This window comes from Myxine glutinosa, chromosome 4 (genome assembly GCF_964187855.1).
Source record: "Myxine glutinosa chromosome 4, kmMyxGlut1.1, whole genome shotgun sequence".
Taxonomy (NCBI): Eukaryota; Metazoa; Chordata; class Myxini; order Myxiniformes; family Myxinidae; genus Myxine; species Myxine glutinosa.
In genome coordinates this window covers 201,718,344-201,737,756 of record NC_136264.1, presented here as the reverse complement: position 1 = coordinate 201,737,756, position 19,413 = coordinate 201,718,344, and the positions used below count along the sequence as shown (strand labels likewise).

The following is a 19,413-nucleotide window of genomic DNA, read 5'->3' as shown; positions in this document are numbered from 1 at the left end:
GGCTCCAGGTGCACCTGGGCTCAAAGGTCAGAATCGACTCGGTCCGGTCCAGAGATGCGGGGAGGTATTCAGCGCTCGGAGATGGTGACTTGTTTGCTCAAGCTGGGGGCGCATCTGACGTCACGTCCGGCGAGTGGCTGCGTATATCCGGCGGGGAGTGACACGCCCTCGGCTCGTTAGCTCCGCCTCGTGGAATCGGCACGTTGCTTCTCATTGGGTGCGTGCGGGGGGGTTTACCAGGCTCCGCCCTTGACGGGGGACTGACAAGGAGCCCCTTCGTGGTAACCCCGTGGAGCGCATGGTCCGGCGCGCATTGTCAATGGCGGCTAACCGAGCCGGTGTGATGACGCACACTCCCCCCGCGCAGCGTCGTTGTTGTTGTAATTGTTGTTGTAATTGTTGTTGTAGTTGTAGTTGTAGTTGTAATTGTTGTTGTAGTTGTTGTTATTGTTGTTGTTTGGGGAAGAAGATGGGAGGAGGTATGGGAAAGGTCCTAAACTCACTACTGGTGCCATATAATCACATTCTGGTGCAACGAAGAGTCATAATTAATGGAAACGAGTCCTCAACTGACATAGACTAAGAATAACTAGCAAGATGTCCGAAAGTTGTCTACGTGTGGTGCGGTGGACCTGGGCACGACATTTAATGGGGGAAAAAGGGGAAGGTCGGCTCTACTGATTGTTGTTTACAGACAATGGGACTAGGGAATGGGGGATTGGGGATAGTTGGGGAGTATTGGGGAAATAGGGGAATATTTACAAGCGGATATGGAGGCCAAATTCCATATTCGCAACATTGCACCCTTCTCTACCCTCAGGGCGTCCCGACCCGATAAATTTTTACCTACTTTAGTGTGGCACGCAATGTAGTTCCCTCTACTATTAACTCTACCCTGAGTGCGACAGTTTTACAGATATTCACAAATGAGTAAATATGTCCCCCTGCGACGTTGCACCCTTCTCCTCACAGAAACACACCCACAGGATAACCGAATCCGGAAAGAATCCTCAAACTAAACATACAGCCGGTAGGGAGCATTATTTACACAAGACTACGCTGATTTTTACACTACGATCCAGGACCTGTTTTTGGAGGAACACATGCAGATGTTATGCATAGAGAGAGCACGCATGCTAGCATCGATACACCAACCCACGAGTGCTCTGTGGCCTACGGCCTTTAATAATGTGCAGAGCACCCCTTCCAAGCATCAAGCACCACCCCATCACACAGTGAGCACCATCCGGTGCACCAATAAAGTGTCTATAAATCACCGGTGGTGTCGCAGCCGGCCGATGTTCTGCCGCTGGTCTTGCCTTCGTGTGGTGCACTTGGCCTTCTTGCCTCTTTCAAAAAATAAAGAAAGGCGCCAACCGCGTCCATTTCTATATTGTGGCCTTCAGTGGTGTCAACTAAAAGTGGTTCACCTGCATGGCATAGGTGCCACGTTGACCCATAGGTCCATCCACGGGTGGTGCTTGGCCGCAAAAGAGCTGCGGTCCATGGTGGGTGGCCACAAACATTGCGGTCCATATGGTGTATCGATCCAAGCAGCAAGCAGCGAAAGTGCAGGCCCACAACTGCGTAGCCAGCACCTCTCTCTCCTCTCTCTCTACCCCAAAGCCAGATCCTCGGAGGTGGGAGACAAAAGAAAAGACAAGTGAGTAAGGTGGTAAGGGCGCAAAAGTGCACGCAATACAAGATGATGCACACTGGGGGCACATGGGAACCAGGTGAGACAGGTACGTTCCTACCGTACGCCCCCCCCCCCCCCACCAGGTAACCTACATGGCTCCTCCCTTACCCCTTACTGTATCCACCAAACACAACACTACCCATAAACATCTACTTTATCAATCAACAAACATCCCTACTGTCTTCCCCGTTCCTCCCATAAACCAAATTCGTCTTCTCTCCCTCCTAACCAATCAAATTTGCCATTTTCAACTTTCATCATAATTTGCCATCTCCAACTCAACATCATAATTTGCCATTACCAATTCATCATCAGTCCCTCCTAGGGAGGGAGAGATGGAATCACCCCAATGTCTCATCCACGTCGTGATGCGTCTCACAATCCACACAGCAATTTCATTTCCTGCAACAAAACAAAGAAAACACAGGTGTGGAGTCATCATCATCACCACAGGTAAGTGGCTGCGTATGGTGCGACAGGTTCATCAATCCTAACTATTTCCTAAGTGACTTTAACGACTTTACACTACCCGGGGTCTTTCTCCGGCCAAACCATTGGCCCTCTTACACTATGGGTTCTAAAAACCAATTCCCATTGGCCAGACTGTGGTGCTCTTCAATTTGGGGTCTCACTCCCCCGATTCATCTCCCGGTGCCCTCGCACAATTTCTGGGCTGTGGCGTGTACCTCTCCCAGTGGGTCTACCCACCTGCACACCTCCACCACTGCAGTTGCCTCCGAGCTTACCTGCTCCTCACCCTAACCTAACTACCTGGGGAAGGCCCTCTGGCTCTATCCCCACTCGGTGCCCTCTCTGGCACTGGGCTACCCGGGTCCGTCCTCCGGATCCTCGGGCCCCATCCACAACTCTACCGGCTCCCAGAGCCCACCTGCGGCCTCACCTGGCCGACATCCTCACAGTGGTGGAGTGCCCAACCAACTACACACACTAACAGGCTACACGCCCAGCCATTTCCACAACACTAATGCACCCATCCACAACACCATTCTGCCACCGCACCACAAATGCCAATATCCAACCACAATTTACCTGTACCCTCTACCTAACACTTACACTACCCGCCCCGGGTACTCGTGAAAGGGGTCCACTCTTCCCCCATCCACACCTTCGCACCATGCACACCACTCCGTACCACTTACTCCAACTCTCTCCACACACCTGTACCTGCACACCTGTGCTCTCACACCTGGTGCCACCTGCACCCTTCTCTCCCCAAGCGCATTCGCGCTGATCCACAACACTTACTACTCATACACTGCTCCACACACCTGTCCAGTTGCACACCTGTGCAATCACACCTGTTCAATTCTCACACACACGGCATCATCTCAGCTAACTACTCCCTTCTGAAACTTGCGCTTCCCAGTCGTCCCTTTAAACTATTGCGCTCCCACGTCATTATCATCCATACTAATCTATCTGCTTCCCCACTACAGGTATCAGTCACGAACTAAACTTAACGTTACCTAATGTCATCTTCTAGGGCCCTATCAATATAACCTAACCCACCCGGGCTAGTTTTCACTGCCATACACCCCATAATCTATTGCTCCTTTGCCCCCACACATGGGAAGGGTGGCAGGGATGCCATCCCACCACATCGGGGGTCTCTCACTACCAATTTTGCACATCAAATTTCAACAAATCAAAAATTTGCCAATCACTACCCATCATCTGCCAATCACTACTGCCAATCCCTTGCCAATCATCAAATTTTGTTTTTCTCTAATTTTGGGTCCAAAACACTAACCTCATCACCCAGTCTACTCACTAATGCCTCTCGGTGCGCCAATTCCTGTCCAAAGCCCGGCTTCGTAAAGCCAAGCAATGGATACTGGTTGTTTTGTGCCGGCGGCTGGATGCGTCCGGCATTCGGGGCAGGGACGGGGGCTTACCCGTGCCGAGATCCCACGCACCATCTCGGCACGGAGCCATCCAATGTCCCGCTCTCGACCTGCCGGCACGTCTCACCAAAAAGTGGTCGCCATGACGACCCTTTCTATCGGGCTGCCAGCTCCGCCTAGTGGAGCACGGACGCGGCCGTTCAAAGCGAGGCCCGGCACGCACCGAGGGCCCGATTCGGCTATAAGTCGTTCTAAACTCTACCCCGTCTAACGTCGATGCTTCACCTGGACGCTTACACCCCGCAGCCCGTTCCTTGCTCACACATCCAGCCGTGCCCATGCTCCTCGTACCTTTCCTTACACACCCAGGTACACCCATTCCACTCACAGCCTTGGTCACACACCTGACCACCGAACACTTTGGCACACATTCGTTGCTCGCACACCTCACCAATACACCGCTTCGCGCCCCCTCCTTGGTCACCTCCTCTGTGACAATCACAGGTGTGCCCTCATTCGCACACCCAACCACGTGCCTCACCACCAACTCCAGCGTGCATTCCCACTCACGCTCTACCATTCCAGGTGTGCATCCTTCCATCCCAGGTGTACATACTCGCTCACCTGTCATAACCAACTCACTCTCCTTGTCACTCTCAATACTCTCACCTCCACTCTTAACCACGCACTCACCCTTACTCTTGACAGCACACTCTTTCCTCATGCACCTGTCCGTTACACACCTCTCTCGCGCACACTCTTGCGCACACTCTCCCGTCACACCCTCTGCAACACTCACCACAGGCGTGCATTCTTCCTTGCCTTTGACAGCGCACTCTTTCCCCATGCACCTGTCCGTCACACACCTTTCTCGCGCACACTCCTGCGCACACTCTCCCGTCACACCCTCTGTAACACTCACCACACCACGCTCCCATGTGCTCCCTCGCACACGCGCTACGACCGACTCACTCTCGCCAGCACCCTCACTCCTTGGCACGCACTTTTTCCTCACACACCCCAGAGTCGGACTTTCTCGCACACCTCCTTTTTCGCACACCAGACCGGTCGCACACTTCACCAACGGCCTCTCACGAACACCCGGGTCCATCTCGACCCCCAAGCTTCTTAAATCCCCTGGCGCATCATACGCACGACCATATTGGTCACCACTTACACCGGGTCCTCTTCCTCTTCGCTTCTCCTCCATCACCTGCGAATCCCTCATCCGGTTAATGAGCACATCATCACGATCCAAACACAGACTTTGGACCAATTCTTTTATCTCCTCTTTTATCTCTTTCTTATCCCCTCTCCGTCGCTTCTTAATTTCGCTCACCCCTTCTTCCACTTCTTCTAATTTCTGCTTCACCTCTTTTATTCCCCGGTACGTCTCCTCAAGCTCATCCTCTAAGGCTACCTTGACCGTTTCCATGTGCGTCCTCACCTGCCGGTCCTTCGTCTCCATTACCTCTATCACCTCGTCCAACCTCGTTGTCAGTCCCTCACGTACCATCTGACATTCCCTCTTTGTCGCTATCAAGTCGTTTTTTATGTCGTTTTGTGTCGCTTTCAACCCTCCTAATACCGCAGTGTTCCTTTGAACCTGCTCCGTTAGTCCTTTTTGTCCCTCCGTCAGCTGTTCCACCTCCTGCGTCAGGACCTCTATGCCCCCTTGTAACTTTACAGTCCCCTTTCTCACCTCCTTCTCCATGTGCTCCTTACAGTGCCTCACCTCCTCGCGCACTCCTCCGACCTCCTCACTCACTCCTCCTCTGATCTCCTCTCCCATCACTTGCATCTCCTGCCCAGATGCCACCCTCATCTGCTCCATTTCCTCCCTGTGAGCATCCAGTTTGGTTTCTACCCCCATTCTGACCCCCTCTATCTGCTGCCCCATTTGGTTAACTTCCCTTTCCGCTTGGTCCCTCATGTCCCTCAATTTGCCTTCCATGGTGTTTTCTAACCCCTCTAACCCTTTTTGCATCCCTTCCATTTGATTCTCTTGAGCGGCCATTCTGTTTTCTACCCCCATTAACCCATTTCTCACCTCTTTTATCCCATTGTCTAACCCCTCAAAATTTTTGTCTACCTTCTCACCAGTACCCCTCGCTTCGTCCCTCATTACCCCCATTTGGTTTCCCATTACCCCCCATTGCTCCTTCAATCGCTCACTCTGGGCCCTCATTTTCTCACTCTGAGCCCTCATTTGCTCACTCCGAGCCCTCATTTCCTCCCTCATTTCCTCGCTATACTGGGCCATAAGGGCCTTCATTTTCTCCATAAATAGGCCCCAATCCATCGGCGGCGCTGCCACGGTCGCGGGCGTGGACGCCGTGGCCACCTCGTGCATGACAACGCTATTTTGCGACCCTGCCGCCCTCACTGCTTCGCTCTCCTCGCGTCCCTCAATTTGGTCCTGGACCGACCCTGCCTCACTCTCCCCTACCGGACCCCAGCTGTCTTGGTCTGCCATAGCGCGACCTTCAAAATTCGGGTTTTTATTTTCGTATAACAAAATCAAATTTCGCCGTTATAATTTCGCGCGGGAAACGCGCTCCGAATCGATTCTAATTGTTACAAATTTGGGCCTAATAAATTTAGTCCCGGGTTCGAATTCCACTCCTCGACACCAATTGTTACAGACGTGGCTTAGATGTTATTTACCGAGCGGTTTTGGTATGACCACGTCTGCACAAGTTACCCGATTATACCCGAACGTCGACTAATCGCGCTACGCTAGATCAATGAAGGAAAAGACACACAGCTGGGATTCAAATGACACGACACCAGGGTTCAGTTCTCAAGACCTCCGGAGGAGGTTATATTGTTACGGAAGGTTAGATTACAAGGACGAGAGGTACAGCATAGAAAGACAAGCACTTAGACACACTCTTATATTATTCCCAACAGACGACAGATAAACGGGACAAAAGGCTGACTCACACGGGGTTTGATGGCTAGGAAAGGCAGGATCGATGGCTCCAGGTGCACCTGGGCTCAAAGGTCAGAATCGACTCGGTCCGGTCCAGAGATGCGGGGAGGTATTCAGCGCTCGGAGATGGTGACTTGTCTGCTCAAGCTGGGGGCGCATCTGACGTCACGTCCGGCGAGTGGCTGCGTATATCCGGCGGGGAGTGACACGCCCTCGGCTCGTTAGCTCCGCCTCGTGGAATCGGCACGTTGCTTCTCATTGGGTGCGTGCGGGGGGGTTTACCAGGCTCCGCCCTTGACGGGGGACTGACAAGGAGCCCCTTCGTGGTAACCCCGTGGAGCGCATGGTCCGGCGCGCATTGTCAATGGCGGCTAACCGAGCCGGTGTGATGACGCACACTCCCCCCGCGCAGCGTCGTTGTTGTTGTAATTGTTGTTGTAATTGTTGTTGTAGTTGTAGTTGTAGTTGTAATTGTTGTTGTAGTTGTTGTTATTGTTGTTGTTTGGGGAAGAAGATGGGAGGAGGTATGGGAAAGGTCCTAAACTCACTACTGGTGCCATATAATCACATTCTGGTGCAACGAAGAGTCATAATTAATGGAAACGAGTCCTCAACTGACATAGACTAAGAATAACTAGCAAGATGTCCGAAAGTTGTCTACGTGTGGTGCGGTGGACCTGGGCACGACATTTAATGGGGGAAAAAGGGGAAGGTCGGCTCTACTGATTGTTGTTTACAGACAATGGGACTAGGGAATGGGGGATTGGGGATAGTTGGGGAGTATTGGGGAAATAGGGGAATATTTACAAGCGGATATGGAGGCCAAATTCCATATTCGCAACATTGCACCCTTCTCTACCCTCAGGGCGTCCCGACCCGATAAATTTTTACCTACTTTAGTGTGGCACGCAATGTAGTTCCCTCTACTATTAACTCTACCCTGAGTGCGACAGTTTTACAGATATTCACAAATGAGTAAATATGTCCCCCTGCGACGTTGCACCCTTCTCCTCACAGAAACACACCCACAGGATAACCGAATCCGGAAAGAATCCTCAAACTAAACATACAGCCGGTAGAGAGCATTATTTACACAAGACTACGCTGATTTTTACACTACGATCCAGGACCTGTTTTTGGAGGAACACATGCAGATGTTATGCATAGAGAGAGCACGCATGCTAGCATCGATACACCAACCCACGAGTGCTCTGTGGCCTACGGCCTTTAATAATGTGCAGAGCACCCCTTCCAAGCATCAAGCACCACCCCATCACACAGTGAGCACCATCCGGTGCACCAATAAAGTGTCTATAAATCACCGGTGGTGTCGCAGCCGGCCGATGTTCTGCCGCTGGTCTTGCCTTCGTGTGGTGCACTTGGCCTTCTTGCCTCTTTCAAAAAATAAAGAAAGGCGCCAACCGCGTCCATTTCTATATTGTGGCCTTCAGTGGTGTCAACTAAAAGTGGTTCACCTGCATGGCATAGGTGCCACGTTGACCCATAGGTCCATCCACGGGTGGTGCTTGGCCGCAAAAGAGCTGCGGTCCATGGTGGGTGGCCACAAACATTGCGGTCCATATGGTGTATCGATCCAAGCAGCAAGCAGCGAAAGTGCAGGCCCACAACTGCGTAGCCAGCACCTCTCTCTCCTCTCTCTCTACCCCAAAGCCAGATCCTCGGAGGTGGGAGACAAAAGAAAAGACAAGTGAGTAAGGTGGTAAGGGCGCAAAAGTGCACGCAATACAAGATGATGCACACTGGGGGCACATGGGAACCAGGTGAGACAGGTACGTTCCTACCGTACGCCCCCCCCCCCCCCCACCAGGTAACCTACATGGCCCCTCCCTTACCCCTTACTGTATCCACCAAACACAACACTACCCATAAACATCTACTTTATCAATCAACAAACATCCCTACTGTCTTCCCCGTTCCTCCCATAAACCAAATTCGTCTTCTCTCCCTCCTAACCAATCAAATTTGCCATTTTCAACTTTCATCATAATTTGCCATCTCCAACTCAACATCATAATTTGCCATAACCAATTCATCATCAGTCCCTCCTAGGGAGGGAGAGATGGAATCACCCCAATGTCTCATCCACGTCGTGATGCGTCTCACAATCCACACAGCAATTTCATTTCCTGCAACAAAACAAAGAAAACACAGGTGTGGAGTCATCATCATCACCACAGGTAAGTGGCTGCGTATGGTGCGACAGGTTCATCAATCCTAACTATTTCCTAAGTGACTTTAACAACTTTACACTACCCGGGGTCTTTCTCCGGCCAAACCATTGGCCCTCTTACACTATGGGTTCTAAAAACCAATTCCCATTGGCCAGACTGTGGTGCTCTTCAATTTGGGGTCTCACTCCCCCGATTCATCTCCCGGTGCCCTCGCACAATTTCTGGGCTGTGGCGTGTACCTCTCCCAGTGGGTCTACCCACCTGCACACCTCCACCACTGCAGTTGCCTCCGAGCTTACCTGCTCCTCACCCTAACCTAACTACCTGGGGAAGGCCCTCTGGCTCTATCCCCACTCGGTGCCCTCTCTGGCACTGGGCTACCCGGGTCCGTCCTCCGGATCCTCGGGCCCCATCCACAACTCTACCGGCTCCCAGAGCCCACCTGCGGCCTCACCTGGCCGACATCCTCACAGTGGTGGAGTGCCCAACCAACTACACACACTAACAGGCTACACGCCCAGCCATTTCCACAACACTAATGCACCCATCCACAACACCATTCTGCCACCGCACCACAAATGCCAATATCCAACCACAATTTACCTGTACCCTCTACCTAACACTTACACTACCCGCCCCGGGTACTCGTGAAAGGGGTCCACTCTTCCCCCATCCACACCTTCGCACCATGCACACCACTCCGTACCACTTACTCCAACTCTCTCCACACACCTGTACCTGCACACCTGTGCTCTCACACCTGGTGCCACCTGCACCCTTCTCTCCCCAAGCGCATTCGCGCTGATCCACAACACTTACTACTCATACACTGCTCCACACACCTGTCCAGTTGCACACCTGTGCAATCACACCTGTTCAATTCTCACACACACGGCATCATCTCAGCTAACTACTCCCTTCTGAAACTTGCGCTTCCCAGTCGTCCCTTTAAACTATTGCGCTCCCACGTCATTATCATCCATACTAATCTATCTGCTTCCCCACTACAGGTATCAGTCACGAACTAAACTTAACGTTACCTAATGTCATCTTCTAGGGCCCTATCAATATAACCTAACCCACCCGGGCTAGTTTTCACTGCCATACACCCCATAATCTATTGCTCCTTTGCCCCCACACATGGGAAGGGTGGCAGGGATGCCATCCCACCACATCGGGGGTCTCTCACTACCAATTTTGCACATCAAATTTCAACAAATCAAAAATTTGCCAATCACTACCCATCATCTGCCAATCACTACTGCCAATCCCTTGCCAATCATCAAATTTTGTTTTTCTCTAATTTTGGGTCCAAAACACTAACCTCATCACCCAGTCTACTCACTAATGCCTCTCGGTGCGCCAATTCCTGTCCAAAGCCCGGCTTCGTAAAGCCAAGCAATGGATACTGGTTGTTTTGTGCCGGCGGCTGGATGCGTCCGGCATTCGGGGCAGGGACGGGGGCTTACCCGTGCCGAGATCCCACGCACCATCTCGGCACGGAGCCATCCAATGTCCCGCTCTCGACCTGCCGGCACGTCTCACCAAAAAGTGGTCGCCATGACGACCCTTTCTATCGGGCTGCCAGCTCCGCCTAGTGGAGCACGGACGCGGCCGTTCAAAGCGAGGCCCGGCACGCACCGAGGGCCCGATTCGGCTATAAGTCGTTCTAAACTCTACCCCGTCTAACGTCGATGCTTCACCTGGACGCTTACACCCCGCAGCCCGTTCCTTGCTCACACATCCAGCCGTGCCCATGCTCCTCGTACCTTTCCTTACACACCCAGGTACACCCATTCCACTTACAGCCTTGGTCACACACCTGACCACCGAACACTTTGGCACACATTCGTTGCTCGCACACCTCACCAATACACCGCTTCGCGCCCCCTCCTTGGTCACCTCCTCTGTGACAATCACAGGTGTGCCCTCATTCGCACACCCAACCACGTGCCTCACCACCAACTCCAGCGTGCATTCCCACTCACGCTCTACCATTCCAGGTGTGCATCCTTCCATCCCAGGTGTACATACTCGCTCACCTGTCATAACCAACTCACTCTCCTTGTCACTCTCAATACTCTCACCTCCACTCTTAACCACGCACTCACCCTTACTCTTGACAGCACACTCTTTCCTCATGCACCTGTCCGTTACACACCTCTCTCGCGCACACTCTTGCGCACACTCTCCCGTCACACCCTCTGCAACACTCACCACAGGCGTGCATTCTTCCTTGCCTTTGACAGCGCACTCTTTCCCCATGCACCTGTCCGTCACACACCTTTCTCGCGCACACTCCTGCGCACACTCTCCCGTCACACCCTCTGTAACACTCACCACACCACGCTCCCATGTGCTCCCTCGCACACGCGCTACGACCGACTCACTCTCGCCAGCACCCTCACTCCTTGGCACGCACTTTTTCCTCACACACCCCAGAGTCGGACTTTCTCGCACACCTCCTTTTTCGCACACCAGACCGGTCGCACACTTCACCAACGGCCTCTCACGAACACCCGGGTCCATCTCGACCCCCAAGCTTCTTAAATCCCCTGGCGCATCATACGCACGACCATATTGGTCACCACTTACACCGGGTCCTCTTCCTCTTCGCTTCTCCTCCATCACCTGCGAATCCCTCATCCGGTTAATGAGCACATCATCACGATCCAAACACAGACTTTGGACCAATTCTTTTATCTCCTCTTTTATCTCTTTCTTATCCCCTCTCCGTCGCTTCTTAATTTCGCTCACCCCTTCTTCATCTTCCACTTCTTCTAATTTCTGCTTCACCTCTTTTATTCCCCGGTACGTCTCCTCAAGCTCATCCTCTAAGGCTACCTTGACCGTTTCCATGTGCGTCCTCACCTGCCGGTCCTTCGTCTCCATTACCTCTATCACCTCGTCCAACCTCGTTGTCAGTCCCTCACGTACTATCTGACATTCCCTCTTTGTCGCTATCAAGTCGTTTTTTATGTCGTTTTGTGTCGCTTTCAACCCTCCTAATACCGCAGTGTTCCTTTGAACCTGCTCCGTTAGTCCTTTTTGTCCCTCCGTCAGCTGTTCCACCTCCTGCGTCAGGACCTCTATGCCCCCTTGTAACTTTACAGTCCCCTTTCTCACCTCCTTCTCCATGTGCTCCTTACAGTGCCTCACCTCCTCGCGCACTCCTCCGACCTCCTCACTCACTCCTCCTCTGATCTCCTCTCCCATCACTTGCATCTCCTGCCCAGATGCCACCCTCATCTGCTCCATTTCCTCCCTGTGAGCATCCAGTTTGGTTTCTACCCCCATTCTGACCCCCTCTATCTGCTGCCCCATTTGGTTAACTTCCCTTTCCGCTTGGTCCCTCATGTCCCTCAATTTGCCTTCCATGGTGTTTTCTAACCCCTCTAACCCTTTTTGCATCCCTTCCATTTGATTCTCTTGAGCGGCCATTCTGTTTTCTACCCCCATTAACCCATTTCTCACCTCTTTTATCCCATTGTCTAACCCCTCAAAATTTTTGTCTACCTTCTCACCAGTACTCCTCGCTTCGTCCCTCATTACCCCCATTTGGTTTCCCATTACCCCCCATTGCTCCTTCAATCGCTCACTCTGGGCCCTCATTTTCTCACTCTGAGCCCTCATTTGCTCACTCCGAGCCCTCATTTCCTCCCTCATTTCCTCGCTATACTGGGCCATAAGGGCCTTCATTTTCTCCATAAATAGGCCCCAATCCATCGGCGGCGCTGCCACGGTCGCGGGCGTGGACGCCGTGGCCACCTCGTGCATGACAACGCTATTTTGCGACCCTGCCGCCCTCACTGCTTCGCTCTCCTCGCGTCCCTCAATTTGGTCCTGGACCGACCCTGCCTCACTCTCCCCTACCGGACCCCAGCTGTCTTGGTCTGCCATAGCGCGACCTTCAAAATTCGGGTTTTTATTTTCGTATAACAAAATCAAATTTCGCCGTTATAATTTCGCGCGGGAAACGCGCTCCGAATCGATTCTAATTTTTACAAATTTGGGCCTAATAAATTTAGTCCCGGGTTCGAATTCCACTCCTCGACACCAATTGTTACAGACGTGGCTTAGATGTTATTTACCGAGCGGTTTTGGTATGACCACGTCTGCACAAGTTACCCGATTATACCCGAACGTCGACTAATCGCGCTACGCTAGATCAATGAAGGAAAAGACACACAGCTGGGATTCAAATGACACGACACCAGGGTTCAGTTCTCAAGACCTCCGGAGGAGGTTATATTGTTACGGAAGGTTAGATTACAAGGACGAGAGGTACAGCATAGAAAGACAAGCACTTAGACACACTCTTATATTATTCCCAACAGACGACAGATAAACGGGACAAAAGGCTGACTCACACGGGGTTTGATGGCTAGGAAAGGCAGGATCGATGGCTCCAGGTGCACCTGGGCTCAAAGGTCAGAATCGACTCGGTCCGGTCCAGAGATGCGGGGAGGTATTCAGCGCTCGGAGATGGTGACTTGTCTGCTCAAGCTGGGGGCGCATCTGACGTCACGTCCGGCGAGTGGCTGCGTATATCCGGCGGGGAGTGACACGCCCTCGGCTCGTTAGCTCCGCCTCGTGGAATCGGCACGTTGCTTCTCATTGGGTGCGTGCGGGGGGGTTTACCAGGCTCCGCCCTTGACGGGGGACTGACAAGGAGCCCCTTCGTGGTAACCCCGTGGAGCGCATGGTCCGGCGCGCATTGTCAATGGCGGCTAACCGAGCCGGTGTGATGACGCACACTCCCCCCGCGCAGCGTCGTTGTTGTTGTAATTGTTGTTGTAATTGTTGTTGTAGTTGTAGTTGTAGTTGTAATTGTTGTTGTAGTTGTTGTTATTGTTGTTGTTTGGGGAAGAAGATGGGAGGAGGTATGGGAAAGGTCCTAAACTCACTACTGGTGCCATATAATCACATTCTGGTGCAACGAAGAGTCATAATTAATGGAAACGAGTCCTCAACTGACATAGACTAAGAATAACTAGCAAGATGTCCGAAAGTTGTCTACGTGTGGTGCGGTGGACCTGGGCACGACATTTAATGGGGGAAAAAGGGGAAGGTCGGCTCTACTGATTGTTGTTTACAGACAATGGGACTAGGGAATGGGGGATTGGGGATAGTTGGGGAGTATTGGGGAAATAGGGGAATATTTACAAGCGGATATGGAGGCCAAATTCCATATTCGCAACAATATATATATATATATATATATATATATATATATATATATATATATATATATATATATATATATATATATATATATATACATATATACATACATACATACATACATACATACATACATACATATATACACACATACATACATACATACATACATACATACATACATACATACATGCATACATGCATACATGCATACACACACACACAATCTTCCTCTTTACATATTTATTTGTTTATTCATATACACATACATAGTTTTATGTGTGTGTTCATTTTGCATGATATGCCCTTAATGCCAGCATTTTCCCCAGACCCCTCATGCCCCCCTGAAATGTTCTCATGTCCCCCTTTGGGGGGCACACCCCCGGTTTAAGAACCACTGCTGGAGGCCATCCCTGTTTCAGGTTAACAATGTCACTTTGTATGCCATAATAATAAAGTAACTCGACTAGAACGTCCAAATTGGCATATTGTGGTATCAGCTCACAAGGGCCCTGGACATCGTTCAAACTTTTGTCTTCCACGTGTTATTGTCATGAGACAGAACCTGAAGAAAAGCTTGTACAAAGTGAAAAAATAATTTCACAGTCATTGGAGGGGAAAATGGGGGCAACATCACGGAGCTAAGATGGAAGTTGAAGATTACCGTCGTGTTTGTCTTTCAGGATTGTATGCGTCACTGGAAAGAGCGAAAATGTAATGTCGACAAAGCTGAAGGTCGTTATTGAGGGCAAGCATGTGGTTACACCATTTGATTATGTGGTAAGTGGTTCATCTTGTCATCTTAGCCTCAGCACGGGTCCATGAACGTTAGAATAAGAAGCACCATGAGGGTTGATATTGAGGAGTGGATAACGTGGTTTGTTTGCAGAATCCTAAGGTGACAGCCCTGGATCCCAAAGAGGGCATTAAGGCAGGTGGAACAGAGATCACCATTGCCGGAGAACATCTGGATGCTGGCTCCACCCTCAACGTGCGAATAGATCAGGATAACTCCTGTGAAGTTACGAGGTGAGTTGGGGCTGGAGATCAATGCAACATGGAAAAATGATGGAAAACACAGATATTTCATTGAGGCAAACCTACTTGCTATGTGCGATTATTTGTGACGTTCACACAAATGCTCCTCAGATATTTAATTGAGGCAAACCTACTTGCTATGTGGGATTATTTGTGACGTTCACACAAATGCTCCTCAGATATTTAATTGAGGCAAACCTACTTGCTATGTGGGATTATTTGTGACGTTCACACAAATGCTCCTCAGATATTTAATTGAGGCAAACCTACTTGCTATGTGCGATTATTTGTGACGTTCACACAAATGCTCCTCAGATATTTAATTGAGGCAAACCTACTTGCTATGTTGGATTATTTGTGACGTTCACACAAATGCTCCTCAGATATTTAATTGAGGCAAACCTACTTGCTATGTGCGATTATTTGTGACGTTCACACAAATGCTCCTCAGATATTTCATTGAGGCAAACCTACTTGCTATGTGCGATTATTTGTGACGTTCACACAAATGCTCCTCAGATATTTAATTGAGGCAAACCTACTTGCTATGTGCGATTATTTGTGACGTTCACACAAATGCTCCTCAGATATTTAATTGAGGCAAACCTACTTGCTATGTGGGATTATTTGTGACGTTCACACAAATGCTCCTCAGATATTTAATTGAGGCAAACCCACTTGCTATGTGAGATTATTTGTGACGTTCACACAATTGCTCCTCAGATATTTAATTGAGGCAAACCTACTTGCTATGTGGGATTATTTGTGACGTTCACACAAATGCTCCTCAGATATTTAATTGAGGCAAACCCACTTGCTATGTGCGATTATATGTGACGTTCACACAAATGCTCCTCAGATATTTAATTGAGGCAAACCTACTTGCTATGTGGGATTATTTGTGACGTTCACACAAATGCTCCTCAGATATTTAATTGAGGCAAACCTACTTGCTATGTGGGATTATTTGTGACGTTCACACAAATGCTCCTCAGATATTTAATTGAGGCAAACCTACTTGCTATGTGGGATTATTTGTGACGTTCACACAAATGCTCCTCAGATATTTAATTGAGGCAAACCTACTTGCTATGTGGGATTATTTGTGACGTTCACACAAATGCTCCTCAGATATTTAATTGTGGCAAACCTACTTGCTATGTGGGATTATTTGTGACGTTCACACAAATGCTCCTCAGATATTTAATTGAGGCAAACCTACTTGCTATGTGGGATTATTTGTGACGTTCACACAAATGCTCCTCAGATATTTAATTGAGGCAAACCTATTTGCTGTGTGGGATTATTTGTGACGTTCACACAAATTCTCCTCAGATATTTAATTGAGGCAAACCTACTTGCTGTGTGGGATTATTTGTGACGGTCATACAAATTCTCCTCAGATATTTAATTGAGGCAAACCTACTTGCTGTGTGGGATTATTTGTGACGTTCACACAAATTCTCCTCAGATATTTAATTGAGGCAAACCTACTTGCTATGTGGGATTATTTGTGACGTTCACACAAATGCTCCTCAGATATTTAATTGAGGCAAACCTACTTGCTATGTGGGATTATTTGTGACGTTCACACAAATGCTCCTCAGATATTTAATTGAGGCAAACCTACTTGCTATGTGGGATTATTTGTGACGTTCACACAAATGCTCCTCAGATATTTAATTGAGGCAAACCTACTTGCTATGTGGGATTATTTGTGACGTTCACACAAATGCTCCTCAGATATTTAATTGAGGCAAACCTACTTGCTGTGTGGGATTATTTGTGACGTTCACACAAATGCTCCTCAGATATTTAATTGAGGCAAACCTACTTGCTTTGTGGGATTATTTGTGACGTTCACACAAATGCTCCTCAGATATTTAATTGTGGCAAACCTACTTGCTGTGTGGGATTCTTTGTGACGTTCACACAAATGCTCCTCAGATATTTAATTGTGGCAAACCTACTTGCTGTGTGGGATTATTTGTGACGTTCACACAAATGCTCCTCAGATATTTAATTGTGGCAAACCTACTTGCTGTGTGGGATTCTTTGTGACGTTCACACAAATGCTCCTCAGATATTTAATTGTGGCAAACCTACTTGCTATGTGGGATTATTTGTGACGTTCACACAAATGCTCCTCAGATATTTAATTGTGGCAAACCTACTTGCTATGTGGGATTATTTGTGACGTTCACACAAATGCTCCTCAGATATTTAATTGTGGCAAACCTACTTGCTGTGTGGGATTATTTGTGACGTTCACACAAATGCTCCTCAGATATTTAATTGAGGCAAACCTACTTGCTGTGTGGGATTATTTGTGACGTTCACACAAATGCTCCTCAGATATTTAATTGAGGCAAACCTACTTGCTATGTGGGATTCTTTGTGACGTTCACACAAATGCTCCTCAGCCGGAACAGCATGACAGTTCTCTGCAAGATGCCCAAGAGTTACTCAGCATGTGAAGTCAAACTCTGCCTGGAATTTGATGGGAATAATGGCTGTGGGATCCCCAATCGCTCACGTACATTCACTTACACCAAGAACCCAATCACCGAAAAGCTCGAACCTGCTGCCGCGTTCCGCAGGTACAGAGCCTGGGACCTGAACTTGTATGTGGAAAGAACAGGTGGTGGAGTGACGAGAAGAGCAAAAGTGTCAGATTAATAACAACAATTTGCAAAAACCTTTGTTTTTACAGTGGAGGCCGAAACATAACAATCCACGGAGAGGGCTTTACTCTGGTACAGCGGGCCTGCATGAGGAGCGACAGAAGCCAAATGTACAACTGTGGCAAGGTAACCTCGTTTTGGACGAACTCTGTTTAGGACTTACCAAGTCGGTTGTGCAAATGTGCAGCAAGATCAGCAGATGTTTGCCTGTGCTTTGCTTTCTAGGAGTGCCAGATAAAGAGCGACACGACTGTGTTCTGCCCTTCTCCCGCACTGAGCCCGGAAGCTCCGCTTACCTCCAAGGTTTTATTGATCCTCGACGGTCACGTGACGGCTAAAAGTTTCCGTTACTCTCGAGATCCCGTATTTGAAATGCACTCGAAGTCCTTGTTCCACAAGGGACGGAAGGACGCAGTGCAGCTTTCAATAGAGGTGAGTTTTTGGCACCGAGGGTTACAAACTCTCAGTCTGTTTCAAAGAACCCACAATAGACTCGTTAATGTACCTGAAGTGTCATAGAAGAAGAAGAAGACATCATGAGATATTTAGAATGTCAAGTCAGGTGGAAAAAAATCAATCAATTGTTTCCAGGCAGATATTTAAATAGGTCAATGGTCTTGATGCATGGAATGGTCTCCCTGGAAAGGTAGTGGAAGTGGAGGGAGTGGAGGGAGTGGATAGCTTCAAATGATAATTAGATAGCTACCTGGATACATTGGAGATAGAGGGATATGGGGGATATTGGCAGGATTTGTAGATGGATTGTGTGTGGATGGGTGATGGATACTGGAGTTGGTGCGGCTCACGTATGAGGGACCGAATGGCCTCCTCTTGTGCCAAAGTTCATTGTGTGTATCCTTGTTTGTGTGTGTACGGTCGGCACCGCAGCTCACGAATGAGAGCAATCGGTTTGTTAATTTGACATTTGGTTTCGGTTTGTGTTTCAGGCTTGTTATGGTGACCTGAACCTGGGGCTTAAAGAGATTTCTATCCATGTCGGTCAAATTCCCTGTGAGGGATCAGAAGTGAAAAAGGAGGGGAATGGAAAGCACAGGATCACCTGCTTTGTCAACGTCCCTGCAAATTTCAATGAGTCTTCACTTCCTGTTTGGGTGAGACTCGTCATCGTTCCACCTGTATGTGAAACATTAATTTGCAAATTGAGATCCTGAGATATCGACCACGTTGATCTTTGATTTGATTTGGTTTTTGGTCCGTGGAACGCTTTCAAGAAGTACTCGTGCCGAGCTTCTCTCCCTCGCCACACCTGCTTGCAGGTACGAGTAGGTAACCTGGAAATGCACCTGGGGGCGATTCCCAGCGATGAGCTCCCGGCGTTTGCCATACCGCTCATCGTCCTCGCCGTGTTGGTTGTTCTTCTTGGTGCTCTTGGTGAGTTTCTTGAATGGTTTAATCTCGCTGAATAACACCGATGTTGAGCTATAGCAAATGAACGTTGTGCAGAGGAAAGTGTAACTCTCCTCCATTATCAGGTGTAGATGCCCCTGAATGGAACTGAATCGAAATTTAACTTAGAAAGGCAAATTTTTATTTTTCTGCACACATGACTTTAATTATGCTTTTTCATTAAAAAAAATTAATAAACAAGAAGACGTCATGCGGAGCACGATACTTGCAAAATCCGCTCCCACCCCCAAGAAAAAAAAATCCCATTGATACAGCAAATTGTCCATTTCATGAAGAATAAAATTTACAATCTTGATCAAAGCTCGGGTCAACAGGAAGAAAAGTAACGATTTTTCAGATGAAAAATGATCATTTTGGAAGTTTGACCTTGAGTTGACCTTTGACCTTT

General features: G+C 49.1%; 1 protein-coding gene across 3 annotated transcripts in view; it reads left to right on the top strand.

The window, feature by feature from the left end:
- PLXND1 (plexin D1) overlaps positions 1–19,413 on the top strand; it is a 538,253-nt gene that overhangs the window by 484,368 nt on the left and 34,472 nt on the right. For 2 of the 3 annotated variants that reach the window (XM_078776913.1, XM_068114236.2), the window contains exons 15-21: positions 14,559–14,655; positions 14,765–14,904; positions 17,337–17,513; positions 17,627–17,723; positions 17,823–18,029; positions 18,545–18,709; positions 18,875–18,989. In XM_078776913.1, the coding sequence (XP_078633039.1) occupies positions 14,559–14,655; positions 14,765–14,904; positions 17,337–17,513; positions 17,627–17,723; positions 17,823–18,029; positions 18,545–18,709; positions 18,875–18,989 (998 nt within the window). The remainder of the gene's footprint in view (positions 1–14,558; positions 14,656–14,764; positions 14,905–17,336; positions 17,514–17,626; positions 17,724–17,822; positions 18,030–18,544; positions 18,710–18,874; positions 18,990–19,413) is intronic. The other variant, XM_068114237.2, reaches the window with a different exon arrangement.